The sequence below is a fragment of the Halichoeres trimaculatus genome, unplaced genomic scaffold (genome assembly GCF_033239565.1).
Source record: "Halichoeres trimaculatus isolate MK-OKI-2021-1 unplaced genomic scaffold, fHalTri1.1 fHalTri1_scaffold_12, whole genome shotgun sequence".
NCBI lineage: Eukaryota > Metazoa > Chordata > Actinopteri > Labriformes > Labridae > Halichoeres > Halichoeres trimaculatus.
In genome coordinates this window covers 35678374-35704187 of record NW_027437190.1, presented here as the reverse complement: position 1 = coordinate 35704187, position 25814 = coordinate 35678374, and the positions used below count along the sequence as shown (strand labels likewise).

The following is a 25814-nucleotide window of genomic DNA, read 5'->3' as shown; positions in this document are numbered from 1 at the left end:
GTATATGTAGCATCTCCAGCTTCCTTCAGCAGGATGAAAAAGAAACAAAGGATTAGCATGTTTCCTATTTTTTCTCTGTTTTATTCCTGTAAATGAGTCAAAATCTTGATGTAAAAGAAAAAAAAACAGCTGATCTGTTCAGGCTGTTTGGACTCGTGAGCCAGTGCTGCTGTTGTGTCTCTGTGGGAGTTATGGAGATATAACTGTGTTAATGTTGGTTTAGAAATGTGAGCGTAATCAATAACAGCTGAGCGCTGGGACATGTTACAAACCTGAAACTCATCAGCTGTAGAGTCTGAAAACATCTGCTGAACCGAACTCTCTGAACTGATTGGATCAAGTAAAATCCAATCAGACGGAGACGGCGAGTTTGAGAGCGAGTCAGGAAGTTTACTGGGTCAGGGGATTTTCAGTGTTTGACTTTAACTGATCCAACCTGTGATCCAGGGTTTTCCCTGTGTTCAGAAACGACTCGCTCAGCTGGGTGATGGGAGTTTGTAGTCGTGGAGCTCAGAGCGCCCAGGGACCAGAGCAGACGGCGAACACCGGCTTTTTCATTGATGACGTAAACAGAAACTGAGCTGCAGAGAGTAAACAGGCAAAAATCAGGTTACACTAAAAAACAGAAAACACCAGATGACGAGAGAGAGGCCTCAGTGTGATTTACTATCTACATGAACCTGAGCCTCACCACAAACAGATGAACGAAGGCGATCTTCACAGACGTGTCTGGAGGCCTGAACTCCTCCACTTTTAACCTGAACACGCGATAGCTGCTCCTGTCTGTAGCTGGACTGAAAACAATGCGACGCTCCAAAAACGACAGCGTATCATTTTACAGATGTGCGGTATCAGGACGACCCTGGCGTGATGAGGTGAGGTGAAAGGGAAACCCTGGATGCTAAGTTTAGACGTCTTTGTGCACAGATATCTGAGCTCCGCCGTCCCAGCGTCTGATGTTACAGCGTGAGGGAACCACCGTTAAACACTGAGACAGAAACCTTCAGGGTCAAAGTTATGACGACTGTTTTCCATCTTTCCCAGGATGCCTTGTTCAACTCCCTCCTGGACGACCCGTACCTGAGTCTGCAGCTCACGGGCAAATCCAACCAGCAGGTAACTCAGCACGCCGTGACGTGATGTCATGATGGAGAGTGAATGAGTGACTGAAGGGGGTGAGGTCATTGGTACGGTGTGTACAGCCCAGCAGAGCCGGGACAGATATCAGTTTCTTTCAGGATCACCTGGAGGCCACGTTTAGGGAAAGTCTCAGGCGGCTTCATGAAGCTGAGCTCACAGCGTCTCGCTCGCCTCAGTCCCAGTTTACTCCAGTTTATCTGACCACACAGAAATATTTTTAACCATATTTTCCACGTTCCAGATAATCTCTCTGGCTCAGAGCCTTTCTTTACTTCCTCAGCCTGAATTTGTTCCTCTAAATCCTGAAGCTCTCAGGGCCATCGCTGACCTTCAGCTCCAAACCCAGGATCACAGTCTGAGAGGGGGAAAACTGACAAAATGATCAGAAAAAAAAATATGAGTGGAAACTTAATAATCAATATAACCAGAGGAAGACAGAATAAAGAATATAATTTTTAAAACATAATATAATTTATAATATTATTTATTTAAATGGAAGATAAAACACACGGCTTTAAAAACTGTGGAACAATTTAAGAATGTTTAAAACATTAAGATATTAAAAATAAAATAAAGTAACAGAGAAAATAAATAAGAAATATTTATTTACAAAAAACACATAATAAAAGAAATATTCAAGAGGGAACAGATTTTTAAAAATTTGTGAAATTATATGAAATGTGGTCAACTATAAATGTTAAGAAAAAAATAAACACATACCATTAATAATTTATTAAAAAAAAACAAAAAAAACTATTGTCTTAAAAAATATAAAAGAAATATAAAAATTAAAGGAGATACAGTAACATTTTTTTTTAATGTTTTTTCAAATGTTTTTTTTTTAAATGTAACATTTTTTTAAAATGTGTTAAACTATAAATGTTAAGGGAAAAAAATAAACACATACCATTACTAGTTTTATCTAAAAACAGAAGAAAAATAAATAAATAAAACTGTTGTCTTAAAAATTATAAAAAAAATAAAGAAATGAAAGGAGATACAGTAAAAAAAAATTAATATTGGTAAAACTTTTTTAAAATTAGAATTAAACATTTGTTTGAAATTTTTTTAAATAAATTATAAATTCAAGTGTCGATAAAATTTTTAAATTTTTTGACTTTTGCAAGAGTCCAATAAACTTTTTTTTTTTTAAATAAGAAGAAATTATATCAGTTAATACTTTGAATTTTGTCTCAGTTTGTAGATATTTCCAAAGTATTTCAAATTAAAAAATTCAAAGGAAGGTATTTGTTGAGACAAAATATGGATATAAGAAGCTTTTTAATTTGGATTGATTAAGACAAAACTAAAATAAAAAGTGAAATAGTTTTTATATAAATCAAATTGGAAAATGGTTGTTTAAAAAAATCAAATTTAGTTTTTTTTCAGTGGACTGTGAGAAATGAACCCATGTTTATAAGATTTACATTTGAAGAATAAAGTGTGTTTAAGTTTTTAAGTGGATCTTTAACTCAGAGTTTTAGCGTTTAAATGAAGAAGTTATTTTAACTTTTCTTTACTTATTTATATGTGCTGTTTTGTGATTAATGATTTAACGAGTTTTAAACCCACGTCTGTTTTTATTTCTGCTCAGAGAAAAACCGTCCCTGACATTAAACGCCGTTTGTTTCTCTCCTCAGTTCTCCGCAGAGAATCAGGGCGACTGTCTCTCCCTGAACCACGGCGGTCTGAGCTGCAGCATCACCGACAAAAACCAGTTCCCCTCCAACACCCAGGGCTCCCTGGACCTGCAGGACCCCGGAGACCAGCAGCTCCTCAACAACCAGAACCAGAACTACGGCAGCGGAGACGGCCGACACAACGTGCCCAACATCATCCTCACAGGTGGGAGAAAAACGGCGCTGATGGCGTCCATGTTTGTGACAGTGATGATGTGACAGTCTCTGATTGGTTTTCTCTGGCCCCTGCAGGAGACTCTCCTCCCGGTCTGTCCAAAGAGATCGCCAGCGCCCTGTCCCACGTCCCCGGCTTCGAGATGGACCCCTTCTCCCTGGACGACCCGCTCAGGATGGACCCTCTGGCTCTGGACATGCTGGACGGCGACCTGATGCTGGCCGACCCGGCCGTGGAGGACTCCTTCAGGTCGGACCGGCTGAAGTGACCCCGGAGCTGGGCGGGGATCGGAGAAACGAGAAGGTGACCACCCAGCGAGAGGTGGAACGGACCGGGTGAAACACCACTCCCTCTGAAAAACGGCGTGCTGCAGAGCGAGACTTTTGAACGCGATCCGGAGAAATCCGGAGGTTTCTGCCTGAGATCCGAAGCGGAGAGGAGGTTACCGTCGAAGGCACTTAACTGAAAAACGCTCTCGCAAAGCTTGAAGTCAAGACGACGCTTCTCTTTTAGGCATTAGCTTGTTGGAGTCTTATCTGCATGTTCATGAAAATGCACTCGCAAAAACGCAAACACGCAAAAACGCAGGATCAAAATGCTCACGTGACGTCAGCTTCGTGTAAAACCAGCAACGCTTCAAAGACCCTGAAGAAGAAATATGCACCTGATCTGAGCGGGAAAGACGACCACGACGACGTGCTCCAGGTTTGGATCCTTCGCCCTGAATAATCAGCAGACGCCAACGCCGTCTCTCAGCCTCTCTGACGGGAACCCAGCCATGATGTAAAGGTCTATATTTTATAACCAGAGCTTTTCCTCCTCTGGAAGTCACAGATGTTGATGAAACCGCCTGATGAAGGCTCTTTAAACCAAACCGCCTGCACCGCTGTGCGAAAAATCAGAAGATTTATTTTCTGTAGGAATCCAGGTTTTAATGAGGCGCTCTCAGGAGAGATTTCAGCGCTTAAACCCCGACGTGCTGCTCCTGTTACCCCCCAAACAACCAGAAAATAAAGATAGAGCAGCTTTAACCCTTTAAACTTCCTGTGATCACAGAGGGCACGCTCTCAAACACGCCTCTCCCACCCTGATCAAACCCAGAGGTCGTCTCAAACTGACCGTCAGAGTTTGGTTCTCCTACTTTCCAGAAACAAAATGTAATAGTTGTGCAGGAAAATCAGATAATGAACATGATAAAGGTTGGGTTAGAGGACCAGGTGTTTCTTCAGCCCCAGACAGAAGCCTCAGGGCATCTCCATGTCTCAGATATTACCCAGAATCCTCAGAGCCGAGCTCCTTTTCCAGTTTTCCTCATGAGAAGTGTTTGAGAGCGCCCCCCAGTGATCACAGACAGTCAGTTCATCTCTGACTGAGCTTCACTGCCAGACGCAGGAGTTTCCTGTTCGTCAAAACCTTCGAACAACGAGTGAAAACATCGACAGCGTCAAATTAAACGAATCAGTCGATCTCTGAAACGTTCGCAGCTCCGTGTGTCAGGCTGAGAAATGTGGTTTGGTGTGTTTTAGCCTCGTGTGCCTGCTGCTGTGTGTGTGTGTGTGTGTGTGTCTCAGTGTGTGTGTGTGTGTGTGTCTCAGTGTGTGTGTGTCGCCCACATTCCCTCTGACACAGACGGACGCGTCACCTGCCTGTAGATAAACGCAGACGGCTGCTTCGACTTTAACGTTACTGAAAAAATCAACCGTCAGATTTTAACGCTCTGAGGAACCCGGACTGTAAAAACCAGATCCTGATTCTGCTCCAAGCTTCACTGCCAGGTCAAGGTTTAAAGGAGCAGTTCTCTGATTTTTCTCTTTTATTTCCCTTTAAAAACTTCAACAAACTCTGAAAAGTTCCTCACACAGGTCGTTTTTATCTGCCCCGAGCTCACAGCGAACTGAAATTAAATCAGTGAAGGAAAATGATAAAAACTGAATATGCAAATAAAGAAAAAGGAAAATGAATATTTTTAACACTCTGAAAATATAAATGATGAATCCAGAGTTCATGAAAATATTAAAAACTGTGCCTCAAAGTTTCTTTCTGAAGAGAAAAGAAACAAATCAAGAGCAAGAAGCAACTGAAATTTAATAAGTTTGATTCAAAACTACAAAACAGGACAAACAACATTGTTGTTGTTTTTTGTTGTTGTTGGAGGTTAGGACCCTAAAACCTCCAAAAAAAACATTTTAAAACCTTTAAATTTAAAGTCACAAAGCTAGATTTTGCAAAAATGAGTCAAAATGCAGTGGAAAATGTCCAAACTGTAAAGGGGGGAAAAAAGCAAAATGCAGAAGAAAAAGAGTTTAAAAGGTGAGCAAAAAGGCCAAAAATTCTTAAAAAATTCAGAATATACGGAAGAACAAAAATGTCAAAATTCTGGAAAAAAAAGAAGTTAAAAACAAAAAGGATGACAGATTTCAAAGAGGAATAATGTTATAATTTTAAGAAAAAAAGTCTAAATTTAAAGGAATTAAAAATCAGACTTCTACGGAAGAACAAAAATGTCAAAATCCTGGAAAAAAAAAGAAGTCCAAAAAAAAAGGATGAAATATTTCAGGGGGGAAAATTGTTATATTTTGAAGAAAAAAAGTCTAAATTTAAAAAGTAGAATTTTTAGGAAAAATGTCAGAATCCTGAGTTAACAGTCAAAATAAAAAGAAAAATTAAGGAGTCGGTCTGTAAGGAAAAAAATCACCGGAAAAAAGTGACCAAATTCAGAGGAAAAAAAAGTAAAAATCGAATCAAAAGAATTAGTTTTATTTTTTTATTTCTCATATATTTTCTCACCACAGATTTTAAAGAAGACGTAAAAGCCAAAAACAAAAATGAATCAGTAAAAAACTCTGTGTGTGATCGATGTTCAGCTCAGGAAAACGTGCGAGTCGTTTTTGTCGACTGTTTAGTTTTTGAGAAACAATCATCACCGATAATGAAAGTAACTGAAAGTGTCTGTAAATAAACACGGACTCTTCCTGTGCCTGAAGAAACTCGTTTACTTTAACGAAGGAAGACGATTAATCAGAACGAGCGCAGTGCAGCGCCCTTTAAGCCCAGTCACTGTGATTGACAGCCATTAGCCCCGCCCCCTCTGCTGCACTTGCTACATGTATGTTTAAGCCCCGCCCCCAGCGGAGCAGAGCGACGTATTTTTCTGTAAAAACAAAAAAAACTTATTCTGACTAAAAAGAAGTTTTATTTTTGAACCCAGAGTGGTTTTTCCAGCTGTCTGTAAATAATTTCTCAGATTAAACCTTAAAAAAAAATCACAGAATATTTAAAAGAGCCTGTAAATGTTTCTAACGGCGTGAAATCAGCTGCATGTGTCGTCTGTGAGCTTCAGCTGTTTTTAAAAGTTAATGTTTCTGTTTCAGTGAGTCCGTCGTCCAGGTCACGCTTTCAGTTTCAGGCCGAACACCCAGAATTCATGATGGATTAAACCAAACTGGAAATATGCAAACAGTGACAAGGCTTCGTTTTTAAAAAAACAAAATGCACAGTTAGATGTTTTTAAATCATTTAGAGCTGTAAAAAATCAGAAATCTAATAAAAACTGAAGGAAACGAGACGTTAACAAGCAGAAAATCTATTCATTAAAGTTTATGCTAAAGCTTTTATTTTGAAAAACAGATTTTAGTTCCCCTTTCCTCTGATTTAAAAGTTGATTTTTCCTCGAAGTGAGAAAAAGTAGATTCGTCTGTTTCTGTTGTTGGTGCCATAACTTAAAGGAGAAAGTTCCAACATTTGTTTCTGTTGCAGGTTTAATAAAAAGATTTGTTTCCTGTCGGCGCTGGCAGCCGGCGAGGAACGGGTCCGAGGTTATTTTAGAAAAGGTTTAAACTTTTAAATGTCTTTTTGGTGAAACAGGAAGTGATTAAACAGCGCTCAGTAAGTCGTGAAGTCGCTCCGTGCAGTGGTGTCGGTGAAATGTTACTGCGGTCGTACGTTACTTCAGCTTTTTTTAAACAGAATTTAAAGGAAAATGGCGTCGATCAGAAACGGCTTTCTCTGGTCTAAAATTTAGCTAACGATGTATGTCTGTTACTTTTTCAGCTTTTGTTTTTTACTGTGGAGAAAACTGCAAAAATCCAGATGTTAAGACGTTTGATTAAACTGTTTGAACTGAAATTTTTGTTAATGAAGTCTCAGTTTCACTGTTAATTTTCTTAAAAAGTGCCAAAAAACAGATTTTTTTTTTTTTTTTTTTTAGTACAATCACAAATTTTCAGGATTTCTGATTTTAAAAAAAGGTCCACTCAAACTGACATCTTTTCTTTTTTATCTAAATATTTTCACCTTCACACACTTTTTAAAAAATTTTTATTTTTTATTTTTTTTCCAATTACTGAAATTAAAAAAAAAAAATTACATGAGGTTTTGAGTTTTGGATTGTTTTTTTTTTCTGGAGGAAAAATTTATCACAGAAAATTGCAGCACAAACTGCTTTTTCAGGCTGGATTTTTGCAGTGAACTATATGGAAAACAAGAAATTCCAACATCCAAACAGTTTTATCTTTTTCAAAACAATAAAAATAAAACTTCAAACGATTCAAGCTGAAAGTTTTAAACTTGATCAGTTAAATCACGTTGGATGAAAAAGTCTGGAAAATTGTGGAGTAAGGAAAGTTTAAGGGCCAGAGAAATTTGAGTGGTTTTGTTCTCAGTTGTTACAGAGCTTTGAATTATAAAAATCATTTTTTAAAGCACCGTGCTTTTATTTTGAAACTCTCACAGGAAGTAAAAAAAAATGGACAAAGAGGAAACTGGAGAATTTCTTCAAACAGCTTCACGTTTCCCCATCTGTGCTTTTTGTTTCTGCCACTGACGTCATCCTGTGTGTGTGTGTGTCTGTGAGTGTGTGTGTGTGAGTGTGTGTGTGTGTGTGTGTGTGTGTGTGTGAAGCATCTTGCCGTCATTATGCAATAACCCTGTTGTTAGTTAACATGCAGTTACAGACTCTGCCAGTAGGGGGAGCTGTTGACCAGCGAGGTAGAGCGTGTGTATGAGTGTGTGTGTATCAGCGTGTGTGTGTGTGTGTATCGGTGTGTGTGTGTGTGAGCAGACTAGGGATCAGTTAAAGGCCATATTTCATATTTTTTCATCTTTTGTATTGTTGATATTAATTTGCTGGTATTATTATTATTAATGTTATTTGTTAGTCGTTAGGCTTCAGAAACGTCAGCGTCTCTTTGCTTTGTATTGGAATAAAACTTCAGATTTTTATTTGTAAACCTTGTGATAAATAACCAGGGAATGTTAATGAGTGTGTTCATGTACATATGAATCTGTTTTCAACCAGAGGTGCTTCTGAAGCTAACAGGAGAGATTTTTAAAGAGACTGTACCGTCACCTTATTTTACAGAAAATAAACAAATGAAACCGACGCCGTCGCTGCCGCTGCTGCTGTCGTCTCTCTGTCCCCACACACACACACACACACACACACTGAGGTTTATACGTATATAACTTTAATTTAGACGTACATGTCCTTTAATGATAGAAAAGCTTTATCTTATACAGCATAAAACAGGTTGATATGTTTCTACAGGAGTTAAATTTAGACTTGTTTTCTCATTAATTTTGAATTTTGATCTGAGAATAATCACACTGTTTTGAAGTGTTTATCTCATAGATTCAATTTTTCTTCACAAACTCAGTTTTTTATCCTCCATTTGTTTTTTTTTAATGATCTCTTGTTAATTTTTTAAAATCATTTTTCATGTTTAATGAGGATGAATTATTTCAGATGCTTCTGACTCAAATTCAGGTTTTGTTAAGTTTAAATTTCTTCTCATCATGACTTTTCAGTGTCATAAAAATGACTCACAAAATCACACATTGGTCTGAGAAATTTAGCTCTTTTTAATTTTAGAAATAAAAATATATATTATCCTTAATTTTAACTTTCAATTTTGATATTTCTTCTTATTTTGCTTTTTATTGACATTTTCTCACACTGACTTGTAACTGACTATTTGTCCACATTTCATCTTGAATTAATTCACGTTATTTTTTAATTTCCTCTAAAAAATTGACTAATTATCATGTAAATTTAGGTTTTTATATCAAATTAAGAACTGATTTTTTTATGTTTAACTTGATTTTATTTTCTTCTCTTCTTAACTTTTCATCTCCTAATTTAATAAAATCTGACTTTTTGTCCACTTTTTATCTAAACATAAAGATTTTCACATATTTACTTTAATTTACCTTTTTCTCCCTCTTTTTTAAAAAAAAATTTTATTCATAAAAATCACTTCAATTACAAAATGACATTTAAAATTTCTTTGTTTTATTTTTTATTTTATTTTTTTATAGTCTTCTCATCTTGAATTTTTTAGTCTGAACTTTATTTTATTTTTAATATATTTTTATTTTTTAAAATATAATAATTATATAATATTTTTAATATTTTAATAGAATGATAATTATTTAATAATTTTAATATAACAGGTTGTGGACTGAAACCTTAATCACTCCTTCCTATTTGTCTCAAGCTGAACATATTTTATGTTTTTAAAATATTAAAAATGACCTGACATATGAGCGCTCAGTAACTGATGAATCATCCTGTGACTTTTTTTTTTCTCCTAAACTTAGATTATTGTTTTTGTTAATCTGGAAACAATCCCTGTTCAAACATCCACAGACAGATAATTCATTCAGCAGGTTTAGTTTCTCTGACAGCTGCAGCTGCGGTCAAGAAACTCCAATTATCACCGGAAATGAAGAGCTTTTCCTTCAAAATAAAAGCATGTTATAAAAGGATGAAACTGCAGAGATGTTCATGAACAGATTCTGATCGGTACAGTAGGTGTTTTTTTTTTTTTTTCTACAGTGCTCCTCTGTGACCACCTCACCTGTTTGTCTCTCACATGTTTAAACCCTGGAGGACTCCTGATGTGTTCGAGCAGCAGGTTTGTTTTTCAGATCGATCAGTTCAGGATCAATCAGAGCCGCTGACTGAGCAGGAAGAATGAAACATTGATCCGTTGTGTTTTTCTGTCGCTCTCCTGCGGGTCAGCTCCTCAGGTCAGATTCACAGATGCATCCAGGAGATCAGGGCTGTAAAAACATGAAGAGTTGATATGAAACAGTGACACACATATCTAAGGATGACGGATGACCACTCATACGTCCAGACTAAGAAGTGAAACAGCTTTTGAGCTTGTGGAGTGGTCCCTGAATACGTTTTTGGTGTTTTTCCGCCTCTGCATATAAAGGTCTATACCTTCCCTTCCGGGATACATGAAGACAGCCAATCAACACAGAGCTACGTTATCACGACAGCCGTATCCTCTCAAATGATTGGACGAATGAAAAGGATGGAAACTGAGGGGCTGCAGATCTCTCACAAAAGCAGAGTTAGATTATTATTTTTTAACTCAAACATGTTATAAAGAGCTGGAAAAAAATCCATTATGTAAGACCTGGTCCATGTGGGGCATTTTTATGAGAAATTGGGACCCATTTAGATATATTTTTTCTTATCCTTGTTTGTCCAATAAAAAAAAGAAAAGAAAAAAAACAATAGAAAATGTTTTTGTTCTGTTTTGTTTTGTTTTTGTTTTTTGGGGGGAAGTGAATAGTTTATTTGAAAATGGTATAATTCATATTTTACAATAACTCACAAAAAATAAAAATAAAAACAGCTTAGTGTATGTATAATGACAAACATACATAAAGGTTATAGTATTAACAAATTATGACTAATATTTGTGCAAGGTTATTATATAAAGAAAAGTAATATATATATATATAAAGTGAGATGATTAACGTGAATGTTGGTAATAAAAAAATAAAAAAATAAAAATAATATATATTTGAATTACCATTAGAGAAAGTGTGATTCAACATGTGTTGCTTTTTCCCACTCCTTCTGAATGAATGATACTAATAGGTTTTTTTTCTTTTTCTTTTTCCAAATCTTTGAAATAATGAAATATAATCAATTTAATAAAATCTCTATCAGTGAAAATCCACCGAACATTTTAATGAATAAAATCCTGTAAAGATCAAATTTAATAAGCTGAGTTAAATACAATAAACAAATAAAAATAAATATCAACAATCAATTTTCCTTTATTTTTCAAGATAGTACTTTTGGTGAAAATATAAACAGAATTTATCACTGAGCGGTCTTTTACTTTGAAGGCGGTGACCGGAAGCAGTGGGAGTTGTAGTTTTGAGCTTATCGTGCTGCCGCGGCTCCTACAGAGCGACAGCAAACATGGACGTCACATGTGAGAGAATGACCTAAACATGATCCTTCCAGCTTTCTGTGGGACAAACCAGCAGCGACATCGAGGTAAGAAAGCGGAGACTCGGACATTTACCGAGTTCCTGCTCCGAGCGGACCGAGCGGCGGGCTGCGCCGGCCGCACCAAGCCGCCCGGGGAGCGAGCTAACGCGGGGAGCTAGCAGGCGATAGACGGCGTATCGTTTAACGGGAACCTCCGTGCACCCATTATCGGACACGCCTCCAAATGGAGCGCTTCTTCATTTTCCTGCGGAGATATTTGTCCTGAAGAGAAGCAGCATTTAATCACATGATAACAGCTCATTTTAGCTTTATTTAACGTTGGTTCCTGGAGGGTTTAGTGGCTGAACTCGTCTGTGTACGAGTAAAAAAAAAGCATTTCGTTGTTTTAAAATGTAAAAAAATGCATGAGTCAAGAACAGGTTGTTCCTGTTCTTAATTCTGATCCGTTTTAATGAAAATCATTTGCTGCTCTGCTAAAACAGAGGGGTGTGAGGGGTCGCCTGCGTCCGGTAATGGAACCAGACCGCTGCAAACTCCGGGGGTTTAAATTGCGCCGCAGCTGCAGGCGACCATCGTCCGTCTGTCACACGGTGATCCCACCCAGAGCGCAGGAAAACACAGCCTGCTCCGGGCTCCACTCCCCGCATGATTCACAGAAAGACGCTTTCATTTTCAAAAACCAGAAATTTAATTCAGAGAACAGCCGTGTCCGATAATGGAAGCACTGTGGTAAAATGGGGTACAGGCGTGAATCTCGAGCAGCAGCTGCTCCTCGGGCCTGCTCCATCCATCCATCAGCTCCACGGGATTCCTGCAGACTGTGAGGGGAACAGGAGGGTCTGTCTGTGTGCTGAGGTCTGCCAGGCACGACCTGCATCCTCATGTGAGCTGACAGGAGGGGTTCAGGGAGGAGAGGGTTAAAGAAGAAACTCAAAAGTGAAAGTAAGAAAGATTGACGTGGAGGGGAGGAGAGGAGGTGACTTCAAGGTAAGCTGGAGTCATGCTCAAATTAATCAAATAATCATGAATATCATATTTTTTTTATGGTTGAAGACAGTGTCTCAGCTGCTGAGACGAAACGTGAAAAATATCATTGTCCTCAGTTTTGCAGAAATACAGAATAAGAGAGTTTTTAACCCTGAAACTCTTCACTCAGCCTGTTTTGTTGACTCTAGCAGCAGGTTAGGAGAGAAACTGAAACTCTTCTGCTGCAGGTTGGAAAGTTGATCGTCTGGTTGTTGCAGGGAGCTGGAAATACAAACGTCAGTCCAGGCGGTTTGTCGGGGGAATTTCTAGGAATAACCGGCTGCAACGATTCAGCATCCCTCCTCGTTTGGGATCCCCCTCCAAAAAAAAAGAGAAGGAGAGGGATGACGATGCAGAGGAGACGCAGAGACTGAAAGGAGGTCTTGACAGGAAGCAGATTTCATTAATGTGGGAAAGGCAGGGATGTTTGCAGAGCAGAAATGATCCAGTGACATTTCAACACGCCGCCGTGCAGATCTTTGTTGACATTTTGCATCAACCGATTTCATCTGAGCGTCTGGATCAGCTGATTCTCCTCTTGTTGACAGATTTCAGACGTGGTCTGCTTTGAATTTGCACACTGACAGAAGACCTAATGTCTGAAAACGACGCAGATCTAATTCTCATTTGTGTTGGTTTTGGCGCCCCCTGTGGGGAAAGATTGTTATCACATCTCTTTGCTGATCTCGTCTGCTCATGCGGAGGTCATAGTCTCTCCCAGTGGTCAAATCTGTCACTCATTCGTCCATTTTTATTTGCTGTGGAAAGGAAAAATGACGTCAGAGCATCAGTGTGGCCTCACAGTTTAGGCCCCGCCCACTTTGAGGTCCACCCCCGAGCTGGTGGACCAGGTTCAAATCCTTCCTGATCTAGCCACTATCCTGTCTTCTCAGAAAAACTAACTCTAGAAAAGTCAAAAAAAGACAAATGGCCGCTTTAAAACTCATCAATTCCTGTTTTACAAGTGCCCTTAAAATTACCGTAACTCTTCTACCATAGGTGCAACCACAGATTTCAAACAGCTCTTTTAAGAAAACACGCTTTACGGTGATATCCCTAGTGTTACGGTACTGCACAGGAATCCACGTGCAACAAAGTTTTAATCACAGGTGTTAATGTATACAAGCTGTTCTCATTACCGTAACTCTTCTACTAATGGGCAAGAGAAAACATTCAAACAGTTCCTGAAAGCAAAGAAGATGAGCTTTCCAGGCATGGACTCTGACTATTTCAAGGACAGAATAACAAAAAAAAAAAGTCCTGGATGATATTTGGGTGATAAAGGAATAAAAAGTAGAAATTGTAAGTTGTTGCTTCATGTCTTGTTTACGTCAGTTAGTTGAAAAAAACAAAAAAAACCAAAGGAAAGCATGACGGGTTAATTCAGCTTTCTTAAAGTTTCACATGAAACTTGAATAAATCATTGTGTTGATTACCTGAGAAGTCAACACAAAGACGTGTGAGGAGGAAATTGAATTGAGTGATACAAGGTGCAACGGATTGGCAGTGTGCTCAACGCTCCATGCGCTTCGTGTTTTTAATCATGCTAGTTGGAAAAATTGGTATGTAACAGATTACGTTGGGAAAACTGATCAGGACGTAGACTTTCTGGTGCTTGTGGTGGCTTTCAAACAAGCTTGAATGAAGCTAGTTGATGATGATGGATGTGTCATAAATGAACATAGAGTCAGTGATGTCATCCATCTGTTTCTAGTTCAGAGTTTTGAAGCCCATCGTCGATGGTGTCCATATTGGAAACACTGATTTCAGCCTGGCTTTGTTCCAGTCAGGATGAGGTCAAGGGGCGGGACTCTAGAGACTGTTTCAGCCTCTTGTTTGCACAGAAATGGTGTTTTGGTCGAGCAGAAAAGGAAACTTTTTAAAACGGCCTCCAGAGTGGAATTTTCCAGAGAAATGCTGTGTGCGTAGTCCACTGAATCTGTTGATTTCCTCTAACAAAACGTTCATTTGTTGCTCCACCTCTGTGTATATACACCAGATGATTTCCCTACTTCTACTTTAGCAGAGGGCTACTAACTCTACAGGTATATCGCCACCTACAGGCCTGGCATGCATACTACATTATTTTCAATCCTTCACCGTCTTTTTGTAAAAGCAGATTTTTTTCCACTGTGTTTTTTGTGTTTTGGGATGAAACGTTGTCATGGAAACAGGGGGTTTGCACACAGCTACAGGGTGACCACCTGTCCCTCAAGTCAGCCATGTCCTTATATGGGCATAAGTCATAAGTTTGATAAGAAGTTGAAAAAAGTGTGCTGATGGAGGAATGAGACGTTCAGACCCAAACTGTTTTTTTTTTTTTTTTTTTAGCAAGATGCTAAACATGTTACTTCCTGCTGTAAAGGTCGCCTGTTTTGAATGGGTGTGTATGTGGCTTCCGGAATTTCTGCCGCCAGCCTCAAGTGGACACTCGAGGAACTGCAGCTTGTAATTTTTTTTTTTTTATTGGCTTCATGTTTCAGGACTGGAGTTTTCGAGGAAGTTTATGCTAAACACAAACATTATTAGTGTGAATGAATGATGTATAAAGGCGTTGAGAGACGTCACATGGTGCAAATTGGTGAAAAATCTGATCCACATCTTTGGTTCAGGCCTGGAGCAGGGTCAGATTAATGCGTGCGGGCCTCAAACTGAGCAGTCTGGAGATAAACGCTCCGATGTCTCAGTTTGTGTTTCGGTGTCAGCGTGTTAAACTGTGTGTGAAAACCAGTTTCCCTCAGACCGAGGAAGTGGCGAGTCAGCAGCTCCTGGAGCGTGAGAGCTTTTATGAACTCCACGTTCGCGTCCCTGAAGATGGTTTTCATATTTTCTCTGAGAAGTGGTGCTGAATCATCCCAAACATCAGCTGAGAGTCTGAAAATAAAATAAAATGAAAGTCTTACAAGGGATGAATGAAAAAACAGGCTGAGACGTGTGACTGCTCTTTCATCTCAGCAGTGAAGTAACCTTCACTTCTTCTTCTTCTTCTTCTTCTTCTTCTTCAGATTAAAAAAGAAAAACACCTCACACAGAAATAAAGAAGCTCAGACTCTTCAGATCCATCATTTCAGAATCACTGAGGATGAATTTTCAGGCCTCCCAGCAGCGCATCAGGACATTTATGTCTCCACCAGCTGTAGATGTGGCGGTGGCGTGTTGCCTCAATGAATTATGGGATATGTGTGTGCAGTTTAATATCCTCTGGGGGCTTTTCAACAGCAGGAGGAGACGGCTGCTTCACTCGCAGCGTTTAACACATCCAACATCACCAGGAACATTAACCGCCACAGATAACACGACGCTTTCCTCGCCGTTCACATCCTGACTGATGTGAGACTCTGCACAGGATTCAGGAAGATTTGAGTCATTAGTTTGATTTTACAGTTGGTCTAAAACAGGAGTCATTCTGGAGCCGCAAAATCTACTTTATCTTCAAAATAAGGACTATAAATTGTATTAAATTCTATACGGAGGTAAAATCTATGAAAATAATTACTAAACGAATCCAAATGAAAAAGTTTTTTTTAATAAATTCAACTGTACATGTGATGTTTTCATTTTTATTTTTAATAAATTTGCAAATATTTCACAAAAAATATGAAATTTAAAAAATAAAATCTAAAATTTTGAGATCCAAAACATTTGCAAACATTTCAAACAAATGTAATTAAAAAAAAAAATCAAATATTAAATCTAAAAAATCTGCAAATAATTCCAAACTGTTAAATTAAAAAAGATTTTGAAAAGTTGTAAAAAAAAAATTATAAAAATTTTAACTTATATATTTGCTAATAATTAAAAAACTGAAATTCAAAAATTTGCAAACATTTCAGTTTTAGATTTTAAAAAATCCAAAAAAATTATATATATATATATATATATATATATATATATATATATATATATATATATATATATATATATATATATATATATATATATAAATTTATATAAATATCAATAACTAAAAAATGAAATGTAAGAAAAATACAAAAATTTCAGACAATATTAAAAGTCAAAAATTTTGTATTTCAAAAAATTTGATAAATTAAAAAAAAAAAAAAATAACCCTGAATTTTCTAGTATTTCTTGATTATATTGAATATTTCATTTCTTTTTGTTGTTTGCTAATGTCTTGCTTAATATCTAAATATAAAAACAAAAAATCTTTATTTAAAAATTATTATTTTAAAGCTTCAAGGAGCCGCTGCAAAGGAGTCAAAGAGCCGCAGGTTGAAGACCCCTGGTCTAAAACGTTCGGGAGTATCTGCTCCGGTGGACCAATCAGATCAGACTTGCTCCTGATTGGTCAAAAAAGGGAATCGCTGATGTCAGCAAATCCCCAAAATCCAAACAGCTCGTTTCAGGTCAGGATTTTACATTCACAAGCTCTACTAAGAACAGGTTTGGTCATTAAATATCACATTTTGTGGGCTGGGAGGAAAGACAAAGACCCACACATTTCACTAAAAGACTGAATACAGGGATTTTTGCAAATTATGGGACCTTTAATTTTAGAATACTTTGGATAAATTCAGTTTTTAAAAAACAAACGTCTCATCCTGCTGGGGTCACAACCACAGAACAACACGATGAGCCACAGATATTGATTAAGAGATGACTTTATTAATTAGATTGGTTGGTGTCACTTCCTTCCTGTCGACATTTCTGTCCTCGGTTAGCTCTTCTTTGAACACTCGTGCTGTTATCACCATCTCTGCTGGTTGAACTTTGGAGGATTCAGCAGCTTAGAGATGCTCTCACCAGCTCTGCTGTTTGTGTGTCTGGATTGCAGGACGGGATGTTGCTATCACAGATGTTTGGAGTCCAGGAGCTCCTCAGGCTGAGCGTTTTCCCACAGAGTTAACAGGCAGAGGGACTGAGAGGGACTACTTTCTGTGGAGTGGTGTGATCAGGTCGTTGGTGGTGTTGCCTTCAACGCGTGTATGACTTTTAGTTTACATCATAACATGTGAAAGTTTCACCTGAGGGAGCAGGAGGTTCCTTCATATATTTGTCACACATGGCAGTCGTCACGGGTGTTAGCATGCAGACGAACTTGTAAACTGTGTGTGTGTGTGTGTGTGTGTGTGTGTGTGTGTGTGTGTGTGTGTGTGTGTGTGCAGACAGGAGATACCTGAGATAAGATCCGGGACGTGTCGCCTCTTGTTAAGAATTTGTCGCTGCAGAGTGAGACAGTGTGCAGGATGAAGTGTGATACTGGTGGACACTTCAGGGTCCGTCAGGAAAAACCAGCTCTGAGTTGGAGTCTGATTCCAGTTTTCTGAAAGCCTCTAAGAGCCCGTTCAGCCCTCAGAACCAGAACCAGATGGGTGCGTTCAGGGTCTGCAGCGTGTCCCAGCATGCACTGGGGCAGAGGCTTCTCAGACAAACACACTTCCAGTCTGGTTCCTCTGCGCGTCTGCGTTCAGTGGGAGGAAACACAAACCGTAAAATCATCGTTGAAATCAGCCGACTCGCTCCTCCACATTCCTCCCGCGGTGCCTTCACTGACTCGTGTTTTTCAGGGGATTACGCAACGTCAGCCCTCAGACAGATCCACGAGGAGGGACGAGGGGCTTCAGAGCTCTCAGAGGACCACAACACGCCCTTTAAACATTTCTGGGGTTGTGTGTCATGAATGTTTCCTGCAGGGCGTGCACACACACTCTGACAGCAGATACTTCACTCTGAGCTGGAGGAGACGACGCTTCAGTTTCTGTTTTAATCATCGTAGAAACCAGAGCGATGTGGTGGTGGATCCTACCGATCAGTATGAAGAGGAAATGAAAACAAATTTCAGAATTTCAAGAACAAAGTCATAAAATAAAAGTCTTACTTTTACGGGAATTGTGCCGTAAATTTATTTAAATTACAGACGTAAATTAATCGTGGTCATGAAAACATTTAGAGCCAGAAAAAAGAAAGTAAGTCTGTCAAACATGTGGTAATATTTCTCAAGTGCACAGATAGACTGATGTTACGCCAATAGGGGGCGCTAGAAACCGTCTCTCCTCAAACATGTTCGTTAACGATGCTCCAAACTGTCGTTAACAGTTTGAGCAGAAACTGTCGACGTTAACGTCCTCGTTGTTCTTTGCTTTGGATGAAATCATCTTCAAACGGACTTCAAAGTGTGTGTGTGTGTGTGTGTGTGTGTGTGTGTGTGTGTGTGTGTGTGTGTGTGTGTGTGTGTGTCAGTAGCCCTCAGACATGCTGGCGAGCAGCCGGCCTCCCTCCTCAGCTGCCATCTGTGACTGAATCTCTGTTTTCTTCCAGCTCGGGGTAAACTTCATGTCCTTTGTTTCTGCAACATCATCAGCGAGTTTTTCACAACACACACAAACATCCTCAGTCTGTAAACATCGTCAGTCTGTAAACATCGTCAGTCTGTAAACATCGTCAGTCTGTAAACATCGTCAGTCTGTAAACATCGTCAGTCTGTAAACATCGTTTATTTTAAAAACTGTGAGACCGTCAGAAAAATGAAGCTCAGAAAGTTTTTAACTGTTAATAAAACTTTCTTAAGGAATCAATCAGTTAACGCACAGATCAATCAAAACCAAACTTTTGTCACAGGGCTTGTTAGTCACTTGGTCAGAAGGCCCTTTTATCAGATCAGGGTTCCCGCGGATCCTTGAAAAGTCTTAAAAGGAATTAAATTCATAATTCTAAACATAAGGCCTGAATTGGCATTTAAATGTCTTAAATCCAAATTTCAAAAGTCTGAAAAATTTGAACACATCAGCAAGATTAATGTTGAATTGAACTAAAAAAATATTTAGCAACATTTATCTATTTTTCAAAAATAATTCACAGGTTTACTCTCACGGCAACATCGCATAATCACAATACCAGAACTAACAAAACGGTGATGTGTTTGCACCAGGATCTTTTAGAACAGACGCATGTATTGGTTCTACCTACAGTGCCAGGAGATCGAAATAAATTGGGAAAAATTGGCAAAAAAAATCCAAAAGTGGCCTAGGAAAATTGATTGTGTCAGCAGTATTGGGAATTAAGTTTTTATTTAAATTTCAAAAACCATTAAAAAATTCCAAAAATGTTTCTGACAGTGGCTGAAAAAAGATGAATTGCTGCAAAATAGGTATAAAGTTGAAAAATTGGGTTTAAAAAATATAAAAATGGTCCAAAAGTGGGAAAAAAAAGTGTTTATATCGAGGTAAAAAAAAATAGGCATGAAACTGTAAAAAATGGGTAAAAATGGTATGAAAGTAGAAAAATGTTAATGAAATTGCAAAAAAATGGCAAAAAAATCCAAAAGTGGCTTAGGAAAAATGATTATGGCAGCAAAATTGAGAATTAAATTTGATATTAAATTTCAAAAGACGTGAAAATAGGCATACATTTTTTAAAAATGAGTTCAAAAAGAAGGTAAAAAGTGATGTTTTATTTAAAAAAAAAAAAACATTGGGTTAAAATTGCCAGGTAATTTATGTGATGTTTTTATTTGTGTTTTTTCTTTGTTTCAATTGTTGTTTGTTGTTGACTTGGTCTTAAATTTTATTTCAAACTACCTTAAAAAAAGTCTTACAAAGTCTTGAATTTAACCTGGGTTGAGCCGTAGGAACCCTGCAGAACGTCAGAGCGCCTATCAGTCAAAAAAAAATCAGAAAGCCCGTTAGTCAGAGGGTCAAAAGGCCCATTAGTGGGAAAATCAGAAAGCCTGATAGTCGAAAGGGCAAAAGGCCACTTGGTCAGAAAGCCTGTTAGTCAGAAGTTCTGCAATTCAGAAAATCTGAAGGCTGTTAATCAGCAGGTCAGAAGACCTGTTAGTCAGAAAATCAAAAAGCATGTTAGTGAGAAGGTTAAAAGGCCAATTAGTCAGAAAATCAGAAAGCCTGTTAGAAGTTCATTGGGTCTGGTAGTCAGAAAATGAGGTCCAGTAGTCTGGAAAACAGAAAGCCTGTTAGTCAGGAGGTGGAAAGGCCACTTGGTCAGAAAGCCTGTTAGTTAGAAAAGCAGAGGCACATAAGTCAGAAGGTCTGTTGGTCAGAAAATTAGAAAAGCCTGTTAGTCGCAAGGTCAAAGAGCCTGTTAGTCAGAAAATTTGATGGTCTGCTAGTCAGAAAATCAGAAAGCCTGTTTGTCAGAAGGTCAAAAGGCCCATTAGTCAAAAAGTCAGGTCTGGTAGTCAGAAAATACGAAGGCCTGTTGGTCAAAAAGGGCAAAAGGTTCATTAGTCAGAACGTCAGAGCGCCTCTTAGTCCGAAAAATTAAAGTTCTGCTTGTCAGAAAATCAGAAAGCGTGTTAGTTTAAAAATGAGCCTGTTAGTCATAACAAAAGATGGCCTGTTAGTCAGAGGCCTTGTTTGTTAGAATATCAAAAGGCATGGGAGTCAGATGGCCTGTTAGTCAGAAATTAAAAAGCCTGTTAGTCAGAAAATCAGAAGGCTGTTAATCAGAAGGTCAGAGAGCCTTTTAGTCAGAAAATCAGAGGCACGTTAGTCAAAAGGTGGGTTAGTCAGAAAATCAGAAAGCCTGTTAGTTTGAAAATGAGCCTGTTAGTCAGAAGGCTCTCTGGTTAAGATAGTCTTAACCAGCTGTGGATTAACGTCTGTTAAATATTTGACAATGGCTGTTTTTCCCACTGTTAGCGTTAATGGCTCAGTGTTTACAGCCTGATTTTATGCTAGCATGACGATACGTTAGCTATGTTTGTAAAAACTTTCAAAGGTTTGATCGACTTTTACTGGAGAAAAATTAGGATGCAGCTCAGATTTAAACATTAAGCAACTTCCAGCTGTGCCTGTTTGTTTGTTTGTGGTGAGTCTCAGCTTCACTGTAAACAGTCACACTGAGGCTCATTTCCACGGTGTGACCTGAAAGAAAACCTGAAACTTTTGGAGTTTTTTGTTTTGGACAAGAGGTTTCTCTTCTCTCAGGTGTAAAGTTTTTAACCTCAGTGCCCACTGACATTTAACGCAGAGTTTTTTTATTTCCTTCCTCTTGTTCCTGTAAATAATTTGTGTTAATGGTCTCACCCAGAGTTCATTTCCTGGCTGTCACTCATCACTTTCATCCTCTCTGCTCCCCGTCTCTCTGCATCAGCCTCAGACTTTCTGCTGACCCTGCAAACCTCCTGCAGCCAACGTGACCTACACACACACACACACACACACACACACACACAGGGACAGAGGGTGTGTGTTTGCTGAGATCCAGTTTCAGGATGCTCGTTGAAGTCCCTCAGCAGCACGCGTTTAGTGCTTTCTGTTATGACTGAAGAGATTCTCAATATGAGATGAATCCTCAAACATTCAGGGCTGCCTAACTCTCATTTCTTACTTTACAACATCCCCTAAAGTCCTGCTCATTCAGTTGTTTGTAGTGAGTCTCAGTTTCACTGTAAACAGGAAGTCACACAGAGGCTCCACTCTGGCTTTTTTCAGCGGTATGAAGCGTAAAGGGAGTCTCATGGTTGGCAGAGTGTGAGAAATGAGCTCCTCTTAGTTTCTGGTGAGTCTCAGTTTCACTGTAAACACAGTAAGTTGCACAGAGGCTCTCTTCTGCAGTGGTTATGTCACAGATTACCGATGTTCATGGGATTATCTTGTAAATATGAGGCTTTAAATTAAAATAACGCCATGATGCAGATCAGTAAGAATCAAACTTTGTCCTCGAGGAGCAGAAAACTATAAACAAACTTTCCCAAAGTGAGGTTTTTCTCCATCCTGCAGGTGCTGCAAAGTAACTAATAAAGTAACTTGTAATCTAAATTAGTTACTTTTAAAGTAAAGTAGTCAGTAAGGGAACTAAGTTACTTTTTTAAAGGAGTAATCAGATTACTTCTTCAAGGTAACTGTGGTAACAGTGGTAGGGATACACCAATTATTGTCCAGGCAGCTGATAATCGACCTGGACGATATTTAGCATTTTGAAGCATATCAGCATCTGCCTTTTTTTTTAATCCTGCGGCAGATAAACTAAATTTCAGAGTGTGTTTTTGTGGCTTCTCTCTGTCTGATTGGAGATATGCAGAGACATTTTTTTGAAAACTTGACTTCCTGTTTATTTTTTAAGTTTTCATTTAACTTTATAATCCAGCTGCAGAGCCTGGGAGCTGTTTGACATTCATATGCTTGAAGGCTTTAACGCAAGTTAAGATAATATTTGATATCAGCTTCCTTAAAGGGATAGTTCAGTTTTTTTGAAGTGGGGTTGTATGAGCTCTATGTGAGCACTAAGGACATTAGATACAGTAGAAAGTTGTCTCCTCTCCCTCAGTAAAACACAAACTGTAATCGATGGTGACGAGGAAATAGATGCTAACAGGGACAGACGGTACCAAATTCAAAGGCTATTTTCTCTGCCTACAAGAACTAAAATCAAAAAGTGATACCACAGTTTAAGAGTACGATACATAAAATATTTTTTAAGTGCATTAAGTCTTCGGTCAGCGCTCCGTCCCCCCTCCTCCTTTCAGCTGTGTGTCCGCGGATGTTTCCTCTGTATTCCTTTCAGTCTCCATCTGTAGCAGCTCTGTGTGCTCCGGTTCATACAGGTATCCTTTTGGTTCCAAAGTGAATGAAACTTCATCGTCGCTGTCATAGTCACTCATTTTGAATTTCCTACGCTGCCTCACAATCCTAAGAGTACAAACAAAAGAATTACGATACTTGATCAAACTTACACGAGGCTAAAACCAGCGCTCGAAGCATAGCTCGTTTACATTCCCTACAGCTGTAAGGAGGAGGGGGGACGGAGCGCACTATCGCTGCGCGTAAGGACACATGACCAGTTAGTTAGGTCCAGATAAATGTTTTTATTTCCGAAGACTTAATGCACTTAAAAAATATTTTATGTATCGTACTCTTGAACTGTGGTATTACTTTTTGATTTTAGTTCTTGTAGGCAGAGAAAATAGCCTCTGAATTTGGTACCGTCTGTCCCTGTTAGCGTCTATTTCCTCGTCACCATCGATTAAAGTTTGTGTCTTACTGAGGGAGAGGAGACAACTTTCTACTGTATCTAATGTCCTTAGTGGTCACATAGAGCTCATACAACCCCACTTCAAAAAAACTGAACTATCCCTTTAACCACTGATAATCGGTGTTGGTATCGGCCCTGAAAAAAAAAAAACAGGTCTGTCTGTCTGTCTGTTTCCAGATTTTCATCCTTGAACTCTTTCTGTTTCCTTGCCGACATCGTGTTGTTTGACGTTGGTTCCTCTGCCCCCTGGTGGACAGTGAAGGAGCCGTGAGGCAGGAACATTAAAGCAGCACATGGAGGTGATTTAACACTGGAAGCAGGCAGCTGGCAGCGGGACGGTTACTGAATAAGAACATGTGAAAGTCCCGTCAGATCTCAGGTGTTGGCTCTATAAATATCTCAGCGCTGACCTGCTTTTCTTCTTCTCTGTGTTTGTGTACGTTCATTTCCACGGCTCCGCCGACGTCACCAGCGCTGCATCGTCACGTGTCAGTGTTTTGGAGACGGTCTCTGTGTCCCCTCGGTCCTCCTGATGTGAGCCGGCGCTCTAAATTTAGCCTCCAGACATTTAAACCTCCTTCAGGAGTCTCAGCCGCTCCTCTCTCTGCTCCTCTTTCTGCTCCTCTTTCTGCTCCTCTTTCTGCTCCTCTTTCTGCTCCTCTTTCTGCTCCTCTTTCTGCTCCTCTCTCTGCGTCTGTCTGAAATCATCCGGCCCTCTGCTTACTCACGCTCTGAATGGTAATCACTGTTTACTGGTCCACACGCTCTGCTCTCCATGAGCGCGCTCAGACCGTCCCAGAGGTCCGGCTCTCTGAGGAGGCTTTAAATAGCTCGGCGTGATTTCAGGCTCAGGACGAGCGTGGGAAGTGAAACCACACCGTCTGCAGGACGCACCCAGCACGTCCCGATCACTCCTCTCTGCCAGCGTTTTGTCTTAACACCGACGTCTCTGTGCGGTGTGAAGAGGTCACATGACCAAGCGTGCGGTGATGTCACTGATAATGTGCTCATTGAACGTGCTGCAGGGTCAGAAACAAAGAGCTGTGTGTGATCCTCCTCCTCTCTGTACCAGCTCACACACAGATAACACACACACACACTGATAACACACACACACACCAGCAGGGTTTTGTGGTGGAGATGTCACCTCCACCTCTCAGAGATGGAGTATACTCTGCTTCCTCCTCCTCCTCCTCGGCCTCTCGCCCTGCTGAAGTTTTCAGCCGTTGAGAAACAGAAAAAATGAAAGCTCTGTTTTTTAACCGCTGACTTCCTGTGACAGCTTTTCACAACACCCCTCAGACCTGAAGCTAACGGCGCTGACGGCTCCTCAGATAGCGCTGCTCGTCACAAACTGAAGGAGACGGTCGCACAGAGAGGAGACAGACGGCTTTCTGGATCAGATGTAGAAAAAACAACAGACGATAAAACACGACTTCTTTAAGTGATTGATTCACCTGCTCTGTATCTACACATGAACCAAACTCCTGTTCAACGTGTCGACATTATCTCCACGAGCTGCTCGTGCTTCACCCACTCTGGGTTTCTTGTTATCTATACGCTGTAAAAGACGTGTCAGTAACCACTGAGTGTGTAAAAGACTTCAGTTGAGGCTTCACTCAACTTTGTGACTCAGCAAAGTCCAAAGTCCCGCCTCCTTACTGCCCCCTGACTCAGACGAGGTGAGGCTGAGGGAACAGAGGAGGAGTGTTGTGTTTACATCAGACACAAACAAAATCATCTGTTTGTTCCTTCGTGTCAAATCTAGAATTAAATGGCGGACGTAGTTTTTCAAATTCAGAACGTTATCCAACAAAAAATGTGTCTCGACCCCAGCGTTGTGCCTCTAATATCAGAATCTTAAAGTTAAACTCTGAACTCTGACCTTGTTCTTTGAATTCTGACCTCGATCTCAATATTCAAAGCTGACTTTGATCTTTGAAATTTGACCTTTAAATTGTTTTTTCCGACTTGTGTCTAAGAATTCTGACTTTGACCTTAGATTTATGACCTTATTTGTTGGATTCTGACCTTTATCCTAGATCACTGCCTTAAATCTTGGATTTAAGACCTTATCCTATGAACTCTGACCTTAAAATGCTGGCCCTTATCGTAGATATCTTACTGTATTTGAATCCTGACGTTAATCTTTTAATTTTGACCTTTATCTTTAAATACTGACTTCAAACTAAGAACTCTGACCTTGATCTCAAAACTCTAACCTTTTTGTTGAATCCTTACTTTAACCTCAAAATTTTAAACTTGATCTTAGAAATTTTATCATATTTTTGATTTCTTACCTTAGGCTGAGATCACTGATTTTGACCTCAGATTTCTGACCTTATTGTTTAAATTCTGACTTGAACTTAGAACTTTGGCCTTTATTCTAGATCACTGCCTTTAATCTTGGATTTTAGACCTTATTCTCTTTGAACTCTGACCTTGACCTTGAAATGCTGAGCCTAGTCACAGGTTTTTTTGCCTTTTTTGAATCCTGGCATTAGTCTCTGAATTCTGACCTTTATCTTTGAATGCTGACTGTAGACTTAGAATTCAGACCTTGATCTCAACACTCTGACCT

At 39.2% G+C, this 25814-nt stretch overlaps 2 protein-coding genes and 1 long non-coding RNA gene across 7 annotated transcripts in view; 2 read left to right on the top strand and 1 right to left on the bottom strand.

Moving 5' to 3' along the window:
• Positions 1 to 8369, top strand: part of LOC141800665 (CREB-regulated transcription coactivator 2) — a 48420-nt gene extending 40051 nt beyond the window's left edge. For all 4 annotated transcript variants that reach the window (XM_074683357.1, XM_074683356.1, XM_074683355.1 and 1 more), the window contains 3 exons: positions 1045 to 1116; positions 2781 to 2985; positions 3072 to 8369. In XM_074683357.1, coding sequence (XP_074539458.1) covers positions 1045 to 1116; positions 2781 to 2985; positions 3072 to 3262 — 468 coding nt within the window. In that variant the 3' untranslated portion in view covers positions 3263 to 8369. The remainder of the gene's footprint in view (positions 1 to 1044; positions 1117 to 2780; positions 2986 to 3071) is intronic.
• A 2810-nt stretch (positions 8370 to 11179) lies between these two features.
• The window catches only part of dennd4b (DENN/MADD domain containing 4B), a 48661-nt gene continuing 34026 nt past the window's right edge, over positions 11180 to 25814 (top strand). For both annotated transcript variants that reach the window (XM_074682914.1, XM_074682913.1), the window contains exon 1: positions 11180 to 11299. The gene's annotated coding sequence lies outside the window, so the exon portion shown is untranslated. The remainder of the gene's footprint in view (positions 11300 to 25814) is intronic.
• On the bottom strand, positions 16924 to 24173 carry LOC141801010 (uncharacterized). Its single transcript, XR_012599366.1, has 3 exons — positions 23644 to 24173; positions 21286 to 21399; positions 16924 to 18043 (listed from the first exon to the last, which is right to left on the bottom strand). It is a non-coding gene; the product is annotated as an uncharacterized LOC141801010 (long non-coding RNA).